Source organism: Zalophus californianus, chromosome 16 (genome assembly GCF_009762305.2).
Source record: "Zalophus californianus isolate mZalCal1 chromosome 16, mZalCal1.pri.v2, whole genome shotgun sequence".
Lineage (NCBI taxonomy): Eukaryota > Metazoa > Chordata > Mammalia > Carnivora > Otariidae > Zalophus > Zalophus californianus.
This window is the reverse complement of record NC_045610.1, coordinates 61,839,150-61,859,139: the sequence shown is the minus strand read 5'-3', so window position 1 is coordinate 61,859,139 and position 19,990 is coordinate 61,839,150. Positions and strand designations below refer to the sequence as shown.

Sequence of the window (19,990 nt, the reverse complement as noted above, 5' to 3'; positions counted from 1 at the left end):
GAGAGAGAACAAGAGCGGGGCTAAGGGGCAGAGGCAGAAGCAGGCTCCTCCCTGAGCAGGGAGCCTGGATGCAGGACTCGACCCCAGGACCCCAGGATCCTGACCTGAGCCAAAGGCAGATGCTTAACCAACTGAGCGACCGGGCGCCCCTGTTTTTAAATTTTTTAAAAGATTTATTTATTCATTTGAGAGAGAGCACATGCAAGCAGGGGGAGGGGCAGAGGGAGAGGGAGAGAAGCAGACTCCCCCCTCAGCGCAGAGCCGAAAGCAGGACTCGACCTCACAACCCTGAGATCATGACCTGAGCCGAGATCAGGAGTTGCACACTCCACCGACTGAGCCGGCCAGGCGGCCCCGCGTTCCAGAAATTTTGATAAGCGGTGCAGTAATGATAATTCAGATCAGAATAATTTCTAACCTCCACTGATCCCTTCTTTGAGCTATGGTCGTAGGAACATTTCCCCAATTCCCAAGCGACTGGGAGGCTGGTGCAGACCAGCCTCCGCCAGGCACTAGGTGGCAAGGCCGTACTGTTTTCCTGCAGAGATTCCTGCTTCCTTGACATGAGGATGAGACTTCATCCCAAGCGCCTCTCAGTCTTTGTGGGGACCTGGCCCCTTCCACTCAGCTCTAGAGCGTCTTCACTTCCCAGTGGACGTACAGTGACAGTGGGCATCCCTAGGGAAGGGCAGTGAAGCATGCACCTCTGTTCCGGACGGCACAGCCTCTACTCCCAGGACCTTCCCTGAGGCTTTAGGAGACCTGAGCCTGACAGAATCACTCTTTCTGCAGGAGGAGCTGCGTCAGCTGATGGTTCACCCATTGGGCTAGCACTCAGGAGGCTCAGGGACAGGGCACATCTCACGAACTTCCTGGTGGCCCGACTCAGGCGGAAGGTACGGCCCCCCCTTGACACTCGGGCTGGGCAGGTCTTCTGGCTGGACCGCTTGACCTCTCTGTGCCTCGGTTTCCCTCCAAAGCAGAGGTTGTTGTGAGGTCACGTGTGGTCCCTAGAAGGCGCACAGGAAGACCTGGAAAATGAGCCCAGAGCCTGTACTCTCTGCCGCACACAGGGCTGCTACCTGCCAGGGGGTGTGACACGCCGCAGCGTGCCCAGGTGCTGAGCTGTGGTGGGAGCAGGGCCAGCAATGAGCGTGCCCGGACACCCCGGGAGCCTGCGTGGGGTCAGGCCCCAGTCATGCACTGGGCCAATGCCCGCTGCTTCCTGGGACACGAGCTCTCCCCTGTCACATGTGTGCCCGTGCTTTATTGCTACAAATTCATTTCTCTTTTTTTAGTGTGTTTTTCATTGGGGTAAAATATACAAACATAAAGCTTACAGTTTTCAAGCACATGTTCAGTGACATTAACTATGTTCACAACACTGTAAATGTCACCACCATCTCTTATGCCCAGAGCTTCTCCATCATCTGCACCGAAACTGTCCCCGTTCAGCCCCAGCCCCACACCCCGTCCCCTGGGGACGTCCGTCCTGCCGCTGGGTGACTCTCCTGGGACCGGGGCCCCACGGCAGCTGTCCTTTTGTGACCAGCGCGTTTCCCTCAGCACCATGCCCTCAGGGTTCCTCCACAGGTGGGTGGGGCCTTCCCTCCCTGAGCCTCTGTCTGCCTTCCGTGCTCACGCTCGCTCCGGCCCCTCCTCAAAGCCATGGCCTCACCCCTCCCACCACACCACCTCCTGCCCCAAGCCCGGATTGCCCCCCACGGGTTGGCTGCATTTTCTGCACGTGTTTGTTTCCGCCTAAACTGGGTTCCGGAAGGGGTTTTAGGCCCTCTGCCTCTGTCCAGACAGTTCAAGGCCTGGATGCTCCCCAGCCAGCCTTGGGGTCCAGTGCAGGCTCTACCACAGGCACCCAAGTCCACACCGCAGGGGACAGGTGTGGGGAGCAACTGCATTAAGCCAGAGACCAGAGACTGACAAATGCATTTCCTTTCTGATCCGCCTGCAGTTTCTGCTGGGTGCCTCTGCCCTTCTGCTTCCCTGCCCTCCTACCGTCCTGCCTAACATTGCCCCTGAAACGGCCTCCCAGGTGCTGCAGCGACCCCTGGACATGGACACCATCCAGCACGAGCTTCCCCGTGAGGTGGACCAGGTGCACCTGGAGGTTTCGGAGCTGCGGAAGCAGGTGGCTGAGCTTGAGGAGCATCTTGGGAGCAGGCCACAGTTGCAAGCCTTGGACAAGGTGGCCCCTGGGAAGGAGGTAGGAGCCCTGTGCCGATTGCTCCTGCCACTGCTGTACTGTCTGGGCCTGCTGCAGGTGCTGCGCCCCACTCTCCTCCACTTGCGCTCGGCTGGCTTGCGTGGTCAGAGCTGGTTCGTGACCTCCAGGCCTTAGGATCCTGCCACTTAAAAGTCCAGCATAGGATGGGGCACCTGGGTGGCTCAGTCGGTGAAGCGTCCAACTCTTGGTTTCGGCTCAGGTCACGATTTCACAGTCATGACATTGAACCCCATGTCAGGTTCTGCGCTCAGTGGCGAGTCTGCTTGAGATTCTCTCTCTCTGCCCCTCCCCCCTCTCTAAAGTAAAGAAACAAGTCTTAAAAAAAAAGTCCAGCGTGGGAGCCACCCATATGAAGAGGGCTGTTCTGTTTCCTCTAAAAGGGAGTCCCTGACTCTTGCTAGGAGGGCCCTGAAATTGAATGCAAAATTGGGTTTCTCCTTCGAGAGGACCCTTGTGGGGATTCGCAGAGTGTTTGAGGCCGCCACCCCTTCACTCGTGACAGTGGGGCTTCCATCCTGGTCCTGGCAGCTGGTGTCCAGCGGGCTCTGTGGCTGGGTTAAGCCACGGTTCTGAGCTGTGGAGAGAGCCCTACAGCAGCCGTCCCCACAGATCTGACACACAGGCCGCTTCTCTTCTTACCGACGCCTGTGATGGAAATGCTGTTAAGCGCACACTTTCTTACTCTGTCAGTTACCTGTGGTGACCTGGGTCACCTGTGATTATCTTTGGTGACCTGTGGTACCTGCAGTTACCCACGATGACCTGCAGTGACCTGTGTTACCCGTGGTGACCTACAGTGACCTGTGTTACCCGTGGTGACTTACAGTTCCTGGGTTACCTGTGGTGACCTGCGGTGACCTGTGTTACCCGTGGTGACCTACAGTGACCTGTGTTACCCGTGGTGACTTACAGTTCCTGGGTTATCTGTGGTGACCTGCGGTGACCTGTGTTACCCGTGGTGACGTACAATTCCTGGGTTATCTGTGGCGACTACAGTTCCTGGGTTACCTGTGGTGACCAGCAGTGACCTGGATTACCCGTGGTGACTACAGTTCCTGGGTTACCTGTGGTGACTGCAGTGACCTGGGTTACCTGTGGTGACCTCTGGTGACCTGCATCACCCACGGGGGCCTGCAGTTACAACTGTACCCTGGTGTCTGGGAGGCGTGGAGAGCTCTCTGGCAGCAGCAGCGGTGTAGACATAGAAGGCGGTGCTGAGGGGCGCCTGGATGGCTCAGTCGGTTGGGTGGCTGCCTTTGGTTCAGGTTCTGATCCCAGGTTCCTGGGATCGAGCCCCACATCCGGCTCCCTGCTCAGCGGGGAGTCTGCTTCTCCCTCTCCCACTGCCTGGCACTCTGCCTACCTGTGCTCTCTCTCTAACTCTCTGTCAAATAAATAAAATCTTAAAAAAACAAAAAAGAAGAAGGCTGTGCTGAGAGGCACAAGGGGGACTCGGCTCTAGGATGATGGCCGGCCCTGAAGGACTGGAGGGGAGAGGAGGTCCACTCCTCTCTGGCTCAGGAATGACAGGAGGGCCCGGGCAGGCCTAGGGATGGATGGACAGGTGAAGAACAGCAGCAAAGGGGAGGCCTTCAGGTCACCGGGAAGTGGGACCCAGAACCACCTGCACTGCCCTTAAGCAGACACCGCCTGGAGAGCCAGAGCCCCGGCCCCGCACCAGGCCTCCCTCCATCCTGCAGCTCGAGGACACCATCCTGGCCATGGGGCCATATAGCCACGCAGGCAGGGGGGCAGCACGTCTGCCTCACCCCGTGTCCACCATTCATTCCAGGTGCTGCCCATGCTCGGCCCTGAGGTCAGCAGCACTAGGGGTTCTGTTAACAGCCTGGTTCACAGATCCTGCTTGCTTAGAGGGAAGAAATCACGTGCATTAGCCGGATTTAAAATAGAGATGTTTAATTCTGTGACTGACAGGCTGGAGCTGAAATGACTGTGACCTTGGGGAGAAATCCAGTGGCTGGTCCCTGTGCTCAGACCAGGTCTACTGCAGGAGGGCCAGCACCTTGGCGGCCCGGGAGCCTTGAGCGCCACCAGTGCTGAGATCCTGGTTTCTGAATTTCTTGCTCTGCTGAGAGGAAGCAGGATAAGTGGCGGACTCCACCATGGACTCATGGAAATGGGGCAGAAGGATTCAGGCACCGAAGGGCCGCCAGGCATTGAGCACACAATAAGCCGGACTCCCAGATCTGTGCTAACTAGGAGAGGGAGGAGGGAGGAGGGCTGGTCCTCGGCCAGACATCGTCTGCAGGCATGGAGGGTGCGTACGCCAGGAAGCCATCCTAATGCACAAAGGAAAGCAGGGCTGGGACTCAGTGCCTCCCACTGGCGGGGGCTCAGCTACAGGGAAAAGAAAACCTTCCAGGGGGCAGCCTGCACTCGTTCACTGAGGGATGCACTCGCGGACAGTGGGGCAGAGGGATGTGCTGGGCTTCAAAGCCAGCTGTGCGGGGGGGGGGAGGAGGGGGCTTGCAGCCTCACCGCTGACTCCAGCCAGGAGTGATGCGCTGAAGTCAGAGCGCCCACACTGTGGAGAGTGTGCCCATCAGGAGCCTGCAGGGACCAGGGAGACAGATGTCCTGTGGGGTCCTGTGCCCTGGGCAGGAGAAACAAACTGTAGGACACAATTGGACAGTTGGTAAGGTTTGTGTGTGGCCCGTGTGTTGGGTCATAGTGTTGTATCTGTGGTAAATTTCTGGTTTTCATAACTGTGGTTACAAAGAGAATGTCCATTTTTAGTAAGCATGAACTGAAGCATTGAGGTGTAAATGAGCATGATGTCTCCACCCTACTGGCCGTGGTTCAGGAAGAAATGCATATGGCACGTGGGACTGGTGGCGACGAAGCAGAGGGGCCGGTGCCACCACGGCACTGCCCGGCAGCTCCCGTGCGAGTCCGACATTCTCCCAGGTGGAGGCTGGTCCCCCACTCCCGAGCCCAGGACAAGGGCCCGTGTGGAACTCAGAGCCCCCTCCCCTGCAGGCAGCAGAGACCACTGCCCGACCGGCATCTGTCATGTCTCCAGTGACCCCCCAGCCTGGTGAACTGACTGAGACCCGGGGTTCTCCCCGCCTCCTGTCTGGTGCTCCACCCGGTCCCCTGGGCACAGCGCGACTGACGCTGGGCTCCACTGGGGGGCAGTGTTCGCTAGCCCTGCCTGCACCCCTGGGAACCTCCAGAAGGACTGGGATCCCTAATGTCCACCGCGAGAGCCGGCAGCCCTGGCAAGCACCCCGCTGCGCCCCCGAGTTGGGGCATGCTCTGACGTCAGCCTCTGTGGAGCACCGTCGCCGCTGCCCTTGGGAGCAGAACCCTCCCTCATGAGGACCCCTCTACTGGCCAAGCCCTCTCTGGCCAGGATTCTGGGAGCAACCCCTGAGACGGCGAGGGCAGACAGGGCGAGCATGGGGGGCCACGGGGGCCCCGAAGCACACAGTGGTTTGGGAGTCCCGGAATGCGTCCTGATGAGTGTTACATGGTGGGTGTGGGCAGAGACTTAAGAAAGGCATCAGAGTAATGGCATCAGAAACAGAGCCCCGGGTGGGGGCCCCTGGCTGCCTACACCTACTCGCTGCATGCAGCCAGGTGACTAGGGCACCCCGGCCAGCCGAGACCCCGGCCACAGGCCCTGCTGAGGGGTCGGCTCCCTGCTCATGCCGGGGCGCTGCCTTGTGGGCTGGGGTTTGCTCTCAAAAGCGACCTTTCTCTTGAGAGTCTCAGCGTTCTGGGGTTTGCAGAGTGTCTTTCCTCACTTAAAATGGCACAGGAGACTCCCAATGTCGTGTTCCTGTGGAGGCCGGGCCTCCGACCTCCCTTCCTCGAGGTCTGTCCCAGCCCCTCCACAGGCCCAAGGACCCCAGTCACATCCTGGGCCCTCAGGAGAGTGCAGGCAAGGCCAGTGCCCTGCGTGGTTGAGGGCAGGCCCATGTTCCATCACAGGGTAACGGGGTCAGGATTTGGGTGCAGGGGCTCTGTGGCCCCAGGGCCATCTCCCACTCTCCTCTGTTGACTCCCCTCATCTCTCATCCTGCCCAACTAGCCTGTGGCATGTGCTGGATGCACCCCTGTGTGGCCACCATGGCTCCAGGCCACCTGAAGAACATGGGCGCCTGCCAGCCCTGCAAAGGCATACCAGGAAATGGGGCCAGGACAGAACGTGCTGGTCTGTTCCAGGGACTCCAGGCTCGTTCCTGTTCTGGCTCCAGCTCATGGGGTCAAGACAGGGCACGGTGCAGCTTTTCACGGGTGTCAGGAGCCACCGTGCCTAAGTAGGCCACTTTGGGTCCTTGGACTCCAGTTCTTCCTGGGCCTCTGTCTGGCACACACATATTTGTCTTTTCCTTTCTCTGATTCTCCACACCCCCTCATTCCGAACACCGTGCAAGTGTGAGTGCGTGTCGGTAGGGGGCCATGTTGGCCATGACCCAGCACAGCGACCCCACAGCAGAGTCCAGGCAGGGAGGAAGTAGTGGAGGCACCTGCCATAGGCTGTCCATCAGGCCTCTGCCAGCCCCTTCCACATCAGGTGACCCCAGCACCTGTGACCCACGTACCCAGCCCGTAACCCTGGTGCCACGCAGGGGTCCTGGGGGCCCATTGGAAGTTGGGCATGGGTCCCAAGTGGTTCCTCATTGTCCTCACTAGAAAGACACAGGCTTGGTGGGGGCCTCAAGGGGCCAGAAGCAGGCCTGGCCCAGGGGTTTGTGGCCTTTGTTCACCCAACTTGTGGAGGAGGAGGCGTCCATGGTGTGAGGTCCCCGTCTCATTGCCAAAGCACACTGCTTATCCCTTTGTCCTCCAGTGGTGCGGGCTCTGCACCCACACCCACTCACCCCTCTCCCACTTGGATGGCTTGTCTTATGGGCTGTCTACCTGTGGCTTCGTTCACAGGTCCGTGAAGACCAAGGACCCACAGGGACAGAGGACCAAGGGCCACAGCCCCCACAGGCCTTGTCTGTGCCCCAACTCCAGAGAAAACTAAAGGAGGCAGCCCAAAAAATCCTCCGCCTCTGCCTGGAGAAAGAACAGCTCCTGGAGATGGGGAACAGGCTCCGTGCAGAGCTGGGCCACCGTGCCCCAGGTGAGTTTGGGAGCTGTGCCTTGCACTGCCAGGCTGTGGGGTCAGGGGGCCCGGGGGCCTTCCCAGAAGGGCTTTCTTCTTGCCTGCTCCTCTGGAAGGGTCAGCGGGGGGGACCTGGGAGGCGGGAGGAGAGAAGCTTTGCTGCCCTGAGGGAGGGTCTGGCCTGACTTCTCGGGCAGGAAGGAGGGAGAACAGAAGCTGCCCTTGTGGAGTAAAGCCGGGGTCATGAGTCATGGGCACAGAGCAGAGCCTCATCCTGCGATGGGAGTTCCATGAACCCGTGCCTCGGGCAGCATTTGTGAGAAAAATACTGCACTTAGCAAAACAGGCGGCATTTCTGTGCTGCATTGTGGGGAGCCGCGGCCACTGTGTTCTCGGCCGGCTCTGCCCAGACTTGTCGCCAACAGCCGCTGTGTGTCCACTGGGACCCGGCCTGAGACCTCCAGCTGCCCACAGGTGTCTCAGAGGGCCCTGGTTCCCAAGAAAGACAGGCAGCGCTCCAACCAGACTAGAAGGAGGCGTGCCCTTGTTCCAGGCATGCAGGTCAGGCCCAGGCTGCCACAGAGGACACAAGCCCAGGGCTCTGTCTGCTGCAAGCTGTGCTCAGACTGATACTGTCTTTGCCGATAATTTATTCAACATGGGTTCACCGCAGGAATGGTAATTTATAATAACAATATTTTATAAGCCAGTAGCATACAGGATACTGTCTCCTAATAAGCCAATAAGGAAATAATATGCTCCGAATCAATGACAAATAATCACACTACTGTTCTATGCAAGGAGAGATAGAAGGAGTAAGGTCCAAATTTAGCTGAGGTGCACCTTTCTACCAGTGGGTTCTTGGAAGGGTCGGTATAGAGTCGTCCGCTGAGAGCAGACATCCAGCCGCCAGCGCCAAGCCAAGGCCCCTGTTGCTAGAGGACCATAAGCACCAGTGTTGGTGGGCAAGATGATGTCCTTCCTGGGGTGGCTGCATGGTTGTCACCACGGCCAGCCAGGAGTAGCCTTGCCCAGATCGAACGCTCCTGGTTAGTGCCCAGAGCGAGCCACTGGCCACACGGCTCTCAGACCACCTTCACAAGCAGGCCCTCTCGTTTCCCTGTGGCGCCCCCATCCCTCATGCTGTATCCCCTCACCTTACATGGCCTCTGCCTCTCCATGCTTTTCCAGCAAGAGCTTGGAGATACTGTGATGATCAGAGATGAGGGACTTTGGGTTCCACCTGTGGTCGATGGGAGACAGCCATTCCCTCTCTCTTGTCCGTTGTCTAAAAGTGGAGGTGATGTTGGAGGGCTGCACACCCACCAACTACTCTGCTTTAAAGGCAGAGCCCAGGGCACCACAAAGGGAACATCAGCAAAAAGTGTTTCCTCTCAGCTATGGCCTTAGCTTCCCTGGGCAAGTCCTCCTGATTCCTAACTACCCAACGCAAGGAAAGGGAGGGGAAGGTTGGGCCTTGTGCTTCATCCTCAGAACTCCCCACAGCTAAGCCGTGTGAATAATAACAGTACTTTTTATTATGTTAGTGTTTTTGGTCTGAATATGAAGAGTAGAATTACCTCGTGAGTAGGGAGTAGGAAGCTGAACGTGGGAGAACTCAGGCCGCAGAGCAGGAGGGAGCTCCATGTCTCTGAGAGAGAGGGTGCAGACCACTGAGGAAATCTGAAGAGGAGGCCTGTGTTCAGAGCTGTCTTGCTGAGGGCTGCCGTGGGCCAGGGGCCCAGGGGCCAAGGTGGTGCCTCAGCCGCTCCAACCGTCTGCCGGTGTTTCCCGGTGCAGGCAGACCCCGGGGCTCACCTGCACCTGGCCCAGGGCGTGTCTGCCCTCAGCTGCTTTTGGGAAGGGCCCCATCCTCACAGGGAGGTGGCAGTCTGGCCCCTTCCCTGGCCGTGGTTCTAGCTGCCCAGTCTTCATCCCACATGCCCTGCCACCAGGGTCAGGCTCCCGTGCTGGCCCTGCCCCTCCCGCTCAGGTCAGGCCTTGGGATCTGCACTGACAGGTGGGCAGACGGTGTGTGGCCCTGTGGTCAGGCTGCACCTGGCCCTCAGCCCGCTCTGTCCGCCCGGTGTGAGGGGGCACACAGGCTGTGGAGCGGCCCTCCTCTGAGTGCTCACCCCTCACCTCTGAGGTGGAGACTGCATACCACCCACTTGTGGGGCCTCTCCCTTTGTGCCGTCGTCCTGCCAACTCTGCTTTTCCCAGAAACCCCAGCTGCACACACCATCTGGATCTCGTGTGAAGCCAGCGTTCCTCAAAAGGTTATTTCCAAGGGTCCTAACATTGAACACGGTTATAAAGACTTGGTGTTTTAGAGCAGTTTTAGGTTCACACCAAAACTGTCGGGAAGGTACAGAGATTCCCCCCCAGCCTCCCGCGATCAACATCCCACCGCAGTGGTGCATTGATCACGATCCACAAACCTCCCCGACACACCGTCAGCACCAGAGTCCACGCTTACCTCTGGGGTCTTCTTGGTGCTGGACATTGTACAGGTTGGGACAGACGTGTCACCACACGTATCCACCACGGGACTGTAGTTTTTTGTTGTTGTTTTTTTAAAGATTTTATTTATTTATTTGAGAGAGAGAGAATGGGAGACAGCACGAGAGGGAAGAGGGTCAGAGGGAGAAGCAGACTCCCTGCTGAGCAGGGAGCCCGATGCGGGACTCGATCCCGGGACTCCAGGATCATGACCTGAGCCGAAGGCAGCCGCTTAACCAACTGGGCCACCCAGGCGCCCGGGGACTGTAGTTTTACTAGAAACCTCTGTGCTCCGCCTCCCCTCCCTGGCGACCACTGACCTTCACTGTCTCTGTGGTTCTGCCTTCCCCTCGTGTCGCACAGCTGGAATCATGCAGCATGGAGCCTTTTGTGTTTCCTTATCATGTCATTTTCCTGATGAAGTTTTTGTTCATCAAGAAATGATTTGGGGGCGCCTGGGTGGCTCAGTCAGTGAAGCATCTGCCTTCGGCTCAGGTCATGATCCCTGGGTCCTGGGACGGAGTCCCACGTCGGGCTCCCTGCTCCACGGGAGGCCTGCTTCTCCCTCTGTCTCTGCCTCTCCCCAGCTTGTGCTCTCACTCTCAAATAAATAAAATCTTAAAAAAAACAAAACAGATTAGGGACCTAGCTTTAATTAGCTTGCTAACCCAACTACTTATTAGGCATGTGCACATAAATACCAAAATCGTCACTTACATTTATTATTCATAATTACACACACATCTAAAATCCTGTTGTAAAACTATCCTGATGTAGAAGCAGTGATTTTCAGTCATGTTGTGTGTCCTGCTTGACTCGACTTGTGTTGGGCTGGATCTCAGACACCAGCATCCCCCATGTGACTGGTGCGGGGGCAGTGCATGCGTTTGTCATCATCAAATGATTGTATTTTGACCACTTTCTAGAATGATGGCTTGGTTGCAACAAGAACCTAATGCTGGCATTTTCTTGCAACCTTTTTTAAAGCGAGTGTCCCAGGGTCCTCAGAGAAATTGGCCCTCGGTCAGGGCCCCATCCTTGGGGAGGGACTCCCTTTTCTCTCTGGATGCCTTTCTCCTGTGTTACCAGCCGGTGTCTGGATGGGATCAGTTTGCCTTAATTTAACCTGCTCAGGAATCGGTTGGTTTTCTGAAATCTTAAGACTTATGGTTGGTTGGTTGTTTTTCCCATTCTTTGAAATTCTCAGCCATTGTTTCTTTAAATACTCTTCTTCCTATTTGTTTCTGATCTCTTCTGGAGATCGACCTCATTAGACCTACTGGACATCTCTCCTCTCTTCGCAGCTTCCTCTCCTTCCTCCCGGGGGTTCCCCAAAGGTAACTATTTGGAGCCAGTGGATGGATTTCTGGGTCTTTACAAGGAGTTTACATATTGTGTTTGTTCATTCCTTTCCTTGGGCTTGATTGTTCTTTTCCTGATTTCTTTAACATTCACTTTATTCTTTCTTGTTTAGTGATTGCATTTTTTTAAGGTGTGAATTTTCCACCTGAGTACTGCTTTGGCTGTGTCTCAGGTTTTCAGGGACAGTATTAACAGTATTCCAGATAATCTGCCATTATGCACCCAGGTTTTCTATTTCTTTTTTTTTTTTTAAGATTTTTATTTTATTTATTTAACACACAGAGAGAGAGAACACAAGTAGGCAGAGCAGCAGACAGAGGGAGAGGGAGAAGCAGGCTTCCCGCTGAGCAGGGAGCCCGATGTGGGGGCTCGATCCCAGGACCCTGGGACCATGACCTGAGCCGAAGGCAGTCGCTTAACCGACTGAGCCACCCAGGCACCCCCCAGGTTTTCTATTTCATTCGAGTTGTTTAGGAGAGTTTTAGAATTGTTATTTTTGTTTGTTTAGTTATTTTTAAACACGTGTTGAATCTGTTCTGTTAAGCCGCCTTATTATATATACTTACTAACATTCTTTCTAAGTTTATGTGTGTTTGTCAACTTGCACTGTCAAGAACCATGACTTTTGTGTTAAAATCTTGCCATGGCTCTTGTATTTCTGCCCCGCTCCACTTCCCCTCTTCCTGGGCTGTCATTTGGTGGGAAGTGCCCACGGCGGCCGCAGCTCAGCCTGGTTCAGGTTGTGTGCTGTCCTTTCTGATGTTCAGTAACAGCTAGTGGTATTTTTAATCAGGTGTTTAAAAGGGTTGTTTCCAGAAAGAGGTAAAATAGGGCTCAAATAGCTATGAAAATGGGCACAGGTTTAGGATTTTCTTCTGTTAATTAAACAGTGAGGGAGCCAGTCAGATGTTACAACCAGCTCCAAGGAAAAGCCCAAACACAAATTTATCCAGAACAAAGAAACTGAATTACAAATGGAAAGTGAACTGGTTTTTCTAAGAGGGAGGGGGTCACCGGTGAATAGTTGGAGGGACAAGGCACGAAGTGCACGCCCATCAGCGTGCAGAGCTGCAGAGTAGTTCAGACCCAGGGAGGCGGGCCCCACGGGTCCAAGGACATGCTGCACATAGTGCCGTTTCCATCGAAGCACGCATTGCTTCTGACCCTTTCTCTGCTTTTGATAAAACCTAATCTCAAAGAAGGATTATTCGTGATCACTAACAAGCCTGGTCTGTTGGCCTGATTATTTCCATAGGTGTAGCAAGAATGTTAATTCACCTAGCACGCCTTCCTGAGTTTGCTTTGCTGGAAGTTTCCGTCAGGAGTCCACATTGGACTTTAAAAGTGTCCTGAGGCCAGGAAGCCAAGAACTCACCAGATTTCATCTGCTGGATGATTCTGAGCAAATTCCTTTCTTCTCAAGGTTTCAGAAATATCCTGAGCTCCCGGGCTTGTTGGAGGTGAACTTCCTAGCTCAGAGCTCCTGCTGGTGACCTGTCCTTACAACGACGTGAGGGTCATTCTTGACTCTGGCCCAGCAGGCAGAGGGCTCTGGCTGCACCATCCATGTGTCCAGTGAAGTCCTGGTAAAAAGCAGCACAGATTCTCAGGGAACCTGTGCAAATAAATGACCCTATTACCAAGAAGCGTTAAGAAACAAAGTCCAGCCGGGTAAATGTGTAGATCTAATTGGTTTTTATTAAGTGATTCATGAATCAGACGGCATCCCATGTAGCAAGTGGAGGGAGCTCCTCAGAGCTGTATGAAATGGAAGCTTTTCATAGAAAGGAGGGTAGGGGCAAGAAGTTATTAGCAAAAGAACGGGATTGTTTAAGGCAAGATCACCTTCCCTTAGAGGGAAGGGCTGGAGTCTTCTCTGGCCGAGAGCCTCTTCTTCCTGCGGGGTGGGGAGGACCCAGCAGCAGACTCTGTGCTTATTGGAGAAGTCCCAACAAGCAGTTACAGCTGCGCTTTTGGGGGAGCTTGAAACGCAGCTGGTCAGGCATGAAGCCTTGGTTTGGGACGCGACCTACGTGATGCCACTTTGGGCCTGTGATTTGTGCCTTTTTTTTTTTTTTAATCAACATGTGCTGGTTGCTTTATTTAATTTTTCACTTTAAAGACACCAGGGACACCTGGGCGGCTCAGTCGGTGAAGCGTCTGCCCTCGGCTCAGCTCATGGTCCCAGGGTCCTGGGATCGAGCCCCGCGTCGGGCTCCCTGCTCCGGGGAAGCCTGCTTCTCCCTCTCCCGCTCCCCCTGCTCGTGTTCCCTCTCTCGCTGTCTTTCTGTCTGTCAAATAAATAAAATCTTTTAAAAAATAAAGACAACACGAAAATCAAAACCTTTGAACTTATACTTTTCAACCGGAAAGAAACAAAGAATAGCTACAATTCTCAAACAGCCTCAATAAAGCCACAGTATTATTCTTATGAGGGTCAAGGGGCCACTGAAACAAGGTAAAACATAAATACCTCCCTCTGTACTTAATCTGAAGTGGTGCCACTGAAATCAGTTACCAACCCATGAAGACTGCAGACGAAAATGCTGGTAATGGTTATTCAAGACTAAATTTATGGAACACCCCGGAAATAGGCTGAATTGGAACCTGCAGACAGTTTTCAAATACTCATTAGCAACAATTTTTTAAAGACATGGAATGCTATTGTTTTCATATAAATTGGAAGTTTTAAAATCATTTCCCTTTAGTGCTTTCAGTTGTCGCATGGCCATAAACCAAAGACAGAAGTAATTTCAAATGATCCCAGATACTGCTTAGGCAAAAATTGTCATGGGTCAGTACTTTTAATGTTGTGTACATCAAATTATAGTAAAAAGATGAATATAAACAAGATGCAGCCCCTGTATTTCCCTGAACGGCAGAACAGATTATAGGAAACCGAGTTTATATTCCGCCATCAAGTCTGGTTCTTCCATTAGTTCACTTTGTGACGGCTCATTAAGAATATCTTCACATCCAATAGTCTCATCATTACCCCTGAAAATACCCAGTGAAAGGTTGGAGCTCGGAAGAAATGGAAGACCCTGAGCCTGCTGCTCTGCCTTGAATTCCATTTGTGATTTTATTTATTTATTTATTTATTTTTAAAGATTTTATTTATTTGAGAGGGAGAGCGCACAAGCAGGGGGAGAGGCAGAGGGAGAAGCATGCTCCCCGCTGAGCAGGGAGCCGGATGCAGGACTCAATCCCAGGACGCAGGATCATGACCTGAGCCAAAGGCAGACATTTGACCATTTGGTCAAATGGGCACCCAGGTGCTCCTCCATTTGTAATTTTAGTGGAAAAATTCATTTTATCTTGTTTGAGCTGGAACTTTTTTTCTGATAATTCAAGATGATGACTGGGCAAAAGTTCATTTTTTACACAAGGCCTTTTATGAAGAAGATCATGACTTTCAGAAGGTCTGCTTGCTGAGAGTTCAGTAACTGGAATACCATCCCTTCGCTGCCGCCCACAGCCTCTGGCGTGCATCTTCAGCTTGCTTCAACAGCCCCTCGCAGCCCCTCACCAGCCAGCCTGCTGCTCACTTCCGCTTCTGGGGATGCCTCCTGTGAGTTGCTTTTTAACAAAAGTTTCTGAGTTCTGGAAGACTTAGGGAGACAAGAAGATGCTGCTTAGAAATGCTTCCCTTCAGTTTACAGAAGCAGAGGCCTCTCGGGTTTCAGATGACAGCAGCCAAGAGGAAGGGGAGAGGGCCCTTCCATACCTAGGAAGTTGCACATTCAGACTTCTACAAGTGTCCTCGGTGATGGATTCTTGATCAGTTTGATTTGGTTTCTGGTCAGAGGAGTCCACGTTCTTCTGACTGGAGCTCCGGAAATCCTGCCTCAGAGTGGGCAGAGGGGTGCCTGTACCTACACGTTCCGTGATCCCCAGGGGGTGCCTAAAACCATGGACAGTACCAGACCCTGTGTATACCTTGTTTTTTCCTAGACGTACTTACCCATGATAACGTTTATAAATTAGGTGCAGTAAGAGGTTCACAACAATAGCTAATAATGAAATAGAGCGATTATAGCAATATATTGTAAATAAAGTTCCGTGACTGGGGTCTCTCAAAATCATCGCACTGAGCCGCACTCCCCTTTGTCGCAACGCCGTGAGATGAAGGGCCTGCGTGACGGGAGGAGGGAGGGGGTGGTGTGGGCCTGCGGCATCGGGTGACGCTACCGCCGACCTGACTGCGGGGCAGGTGCAGGGTCACCTGTTCGCAGACCGCGGTCGTCCGCAAGTAGCTGGGACCACAGCTCGTAAACGGTCCTCACACACTGTCCGCACTGCAGAGCTTTCTCTCTAGTCTCTTTCTTCCCCTCTTTTTTCTTGTCATCAAAGTAAAACTTTTCCCACAGCAACTGCAACATTTTCCTTTCCCACCAGCAATGTGCGAGTGTTCTGATGTCTCCACATCCCGGGCAACACTTACTTTTTTCTTCGTCCATCCTAATGAGTGCAAAGTGGTATCTCACTGTGATTTTGATTTTGATTTTGCATTTCCCTGATGACTAATGGTGTTGACCACCTTTTCATGGGCTTGTTGGCCATTTGTGTATCTTTGGATTCCATAGCTTTTAAGCTCAGGTATTAAAAACTAAGGAAAATAAATTCATTTCCAAATTTTGTCTTTCCCATGTCCTTTTATCTCCTGGAAAAAAACTGACATAGCACTTTAGGACCCATCCCAGGAGGTCCATGGTGGCATAACTAATTTTGTAACTACCCAGATGTTAACATGCAGTGTAGTCACCACCACCATCTTCAAGTGAACGGATTGTAAGGTTTTAAAAAATTTCTGTTTCAGTACATACAGTACATAATTAAGTACATATCAGTACTAATACAGTTCATATCATTATTTACAACTCATACACACAAAAACCTCATTGGGGTCCTCAGTAAGCTTGTGTTTAACCAAGTAGATTTATTCTGAGAAATGTTAGATCAACAGTAATTGTATCTTGTAGTATGTGAGCTTAAAGATTAATTTCCAAGATTTGTAGGTAACTTAACCCAAACTGAGTTAACAAACGAGTATTCCTTGGCTGCCTAGATCTTTTCTAAGTAAGACAGGATGCTGAAGCATCTCTTACAAGCAGAATCTTTAAGTTTATTCACTTAACCTTCTGCTGCTTACTTTTCTGTGCTGCAGAGAGGGTATATCTTTGGGTCTGTTAGTGAACGTGTTGATTTCCAGCGCTTGGAGGAGGTGTGTCCAGAGTTGTGTGTGAGAGACCTTGCACTCTGCAGTCACAACAGCGGCTCGCGGCGTCACCCCTACGTGCACTGCAAGAGAGGGCTGACTGGTGTAGGCAGGAACGTGCTGTATTTCTGCAGTGTTTGTGTTTGGCACCAGGGACATCAGGAAGCGAGGTGCACACAGAAAGCAAACCGTTTCGGAGCCCAGCTGTCTCGGTCGGTGGAGCATGTGACTCCTGGTCTCAGGGATGTGAGTTCAGGCCCCACGTTGGGCATAGAGCTGACTTCTAAAAAAAGCAAAAAGGAAAAAAAAAGAAAAAGCAAATCCTTTCCTCCCCTTGTTTCTAGGGAAACCGCCTCGTCACCCCCTGCCCACCCCTGAGGCCCAGAACCGTAGTGTCGCACCTGAGGCCCCTTTGGGACAGTTGCAACCCCATTTTGCAACTCAGGTAATACTCCTTTATCTAAGAAATATACTTCTAATAACTGTTTACTAATCACTTAAGTATTGTATTTCATTTCCAAAATGTAAAATCCAGTAAACACAATTGAAAAGGCCTCCAGTTTTCAGCACCCAAGCATAGTTACCAGTAACATCTCCGTGTGTTTCCTGCTGTGTTTTTTTTCTTTTTAGATTTTATTTATTTATTTGACAGAGACACAGCGAGAGAGGGAACACAAGCAGGGGAGTGGGAGAGGGCTAGAAGCAGACCTCCTGCGGAGCAGGGAGCCCGATGCGGGACTTGATCTCAGGACCCTGAGATCATGACCTGAGCTGAAGGCAGACACTTCACCGACTGAGCCACCCAGGTGCCCCCTGCTATTTTTTTTTAAGATTTATTTATTTATTTTAGAGAGAGAGGGAGAGAGAGGGGCAGAGGGAGAGGAGAGAGAATCTCAGACAGACTCCCTGCTGAGTGTGGAGCCCGATGTGGGACTCCGTCTCCCGACCCTGACATCATGCCCTGAGCTGAAACCGAAAGTCAGATCCTTAACCAAACCACCCAGACACCCCTCCTTCTTTGTTTTTTAAATTACCTAAGTAAATGATAAATATAAAATTATAAATTACATCATATGTATGTTTTACTGTTGCTTTACCCACCCGAGTTTTATTTATTTATTTGCGAGAGAGAGAAAGCACACACACACAGAGGGAGAGGGAGAAGCAGGCTCCCCCCTGAGCAGGGAGCCCGACGCGGGGCTGGATCCCAGGACCCCGGGATCATGACCTGAGCCGAAGGCAGACGCTTAATGACTGAGCCACCCGGGCTGCTGATTTTTCAAATCTTTACCAATATGATGGGTTAAAAAAATTTCATATTTTAGAAGTTTCTTGTATCCTTAGTGGTATTAAAGTCTGTAATCTATTTATTGGCCATATATATTTCTTTTTTTGTGGGTTATTTATACACATGCTTTGCTAATTTTTCTACTTGTTTTTTGTACTTGTTAGTTTTTAAGAGTTCCTTATAAATGAACTGCTGCTTGTCCATTATAACCTTTCCCAGACTTGTCATTTATTTGCCTTTAGCCTTTCTTTGTTTTCTTAACCCACAGGTAACTTTTTTTAATGTAACGAATTCTGTCAGTCTGCTTTAATGATTTATTTCACTGTGTTTTTTCTCTGTTCTGGGCTTAGGTAAATACCCACCCGTTTCTTGTAGCTGTTCCGTTTCACTAGCTGTCAATACCCACCTGTTTCTTCTAGCTGTTCCGTTTCACTAGCTGTCATAGTGCTCATAAGTGATTATCCTCCTTTTTCTCAGTAATTTTGAATGATTTTTTTATCATGTGCTAAACATCTAAACTCTTGCTTATGTCTTTTTCAAATTAATTTTTTATTTTGAAATAATTTCAGATTTACACAAAGTTGCAAAAATAGCACTATACCCTTTACCTAGACTCACCAGTTGTTAACTGATCACTACATTTGCTTTGCCATTCTTTCTCTTCCCTCCCTCTGCCTCCCCCACATTATAGTTAGATAAATAGAGAGATAGATAGATGATGGCCGATGGACGGGTGGGTGGGTGGATGGACGGATGGATGGATGAACAGACGGATGGATGGATGGATGGATAGGTGGATGGATGGAAGGGTGGGTGGGTGTGTGGTGGATGGATGGGTGAATGGATCAATAGATGGGTGGGTGGATGGGTGAATAAATGGATGGATGGATGGGTGGATGGATGGATGGATGGATGGTGGGTGGATGGATGGATGGATGGATGGTGGGTGGATGGATGGATGGATGGTGGGTGGATGGATGGATGGATGGTGGGTGGACAGGTGGATGAATGATAGGTAGACACACACACACACAGTCAGACAACTTTGTTCCTGGACCAGCTGAGAATAAGTTGCAGACATTGAACCCTTTTATGTCTGAAAACAAAGACTCCTCCCAGTATTATGAAAATCAGGAAACATGACTATAATCCTAGAATTTAATACATATTGTAAACTGAGATTTTGTGAGTCACAAGTCCAGGACCCACATTGCCTCCAGGACTTGCATGCCTACGCGTGTGTGTGGTTGTGTGTGTGTGGATACGCACGTGGGGGGTTGTGTGTGTGTGGATACGCACGGGGGGGTTGTGTGTGTGGATACGCATGTGTGTGGTTTGGTATATGGATACGCACATGGGGGTTGTGTGTGTGTGGATACGCACATATGTGGTTGTGTGTATGCATACGCACACGGGGGGTTGTGTGTGGGGGGTACGCACATGTGTGGTTGTGTGTGTGGATACACATGCGGGGGGTTCTGTGTGTGGATACACACGTGTGTGGTTGTGTGTGTGTGTGTGGGTACGCACGCAGGGAGTTGTGTGTGTGTGGGTACGCACGTGTGTGGTTGTGTGTGTGGCTATGCACGTGGGGGGTTATGTGTGTGTGGATACGCACATGTGTAGTTGTGTGTGGATATGCATGTGCAGTATGCACGTGTGCGTGCATACGTGGGCATAGGTGTGTGTGGGGGCATCTCCTTCACCCCAGAATGAGTCTTCTTGACCTTGTTTGTCCTTCACAATGCTGACATTTTGGAAGAGCCAGGCCCATGTTTGGCAGACCACAGGGTGGCATCTCTGCATTTTCAGATTTAGATCTGTATTTATTTTCTACACGGCTCCAGTGAAGGGTCCATTCCCCAACTGGTGCTGTCCTGCTTTAAATACCATACCTTTCGGGCGCCTGGGTGGCTCAGATGGTTAAGCGTCTGCCTTCGGCTCAGGTCATGATCCCAGGGTCCTGGGATCGAGTCCCGCATCGGGCTCCCTGCTCCTTGGGAGCCTGCTTTCCCTCTGCTTCTCTCTCTCTCTCTCTCTCTCTCTGTCTGTCATGAATAAATAAATAAAATCTTTGGAAAAAAAATAAATAAATACCATACCTTTGCAGGGCACCTGGGGGGTTCAGTCGTTTAAGCAGCTGATTCATGGTTTTTGTTCAGGTCGTGATCTCAGGTTGTGGGATCAAGCAAGGAGTCTGCTTAGGACTCTCTCTCCTTCTCCCTCTGCCCCTCCCCTTGCTCATAGTCTCTCTCTCTCCCTCTCTCTCAAATAAATAAATAAAATCTTTAAAAAAAC

General features: G+C 52.0%; 2 protein-coding genes across 8 annotated transcripts in view; one reads left to right on the top strand and one right to left on the bottom strand.

The window, feature by feature from the left end:
* CCDC57 (coiled-coil domain containing 57) overlaps positions 1-19,990 on the top strand; it is a 102,623-nt gene that overhangs the window by 45,044 nt on the left and 37,589 nt on the right. For 4 of the 7 annotated variants that reach the window (XM_027568138.2, XM_027568140.2, XM_027568137.2 and 1 more), the window contains 4 exons: positions 793-896; positions 1,970-2,221; positions 7,151-7,340; positions 16,749-16,849. In XM_027568138.2, the coding sequence (XP_027423939.2) occupies positions 793-896; positions 1,970-2,221; positions 7,151-7,340; positions 16,749-16,849 (647 nt within the window). The remainder of the gene's footprint in view (positions 1-792; positions 897-1,969; positions 2,222-7,150; positions 7,341-16,748; positions 16,850-19,990) is intronic. The other 3 variants (XM_027568141.2, XM_027568139.2, XM_027568142.2) reach the window with 2 other exon arrangements.
* LOC113908124 (proteasome maturation protein-like) lies at positions 14,075-14,678 on the bottom strand. Its single transcript, XM_027568144.2, has 2 exons — positions 14,461-14,678; positions 14,075-14,273 (listed from the first exon to the last, which is right to left on the bottom strand). Exons 1-2 carry the CDS (start codon positions 14,676-14,678, stop codon positions 14,075-14,077), a joined length of 417 nt encoding a protein of 138 aa, XP_027423945.2.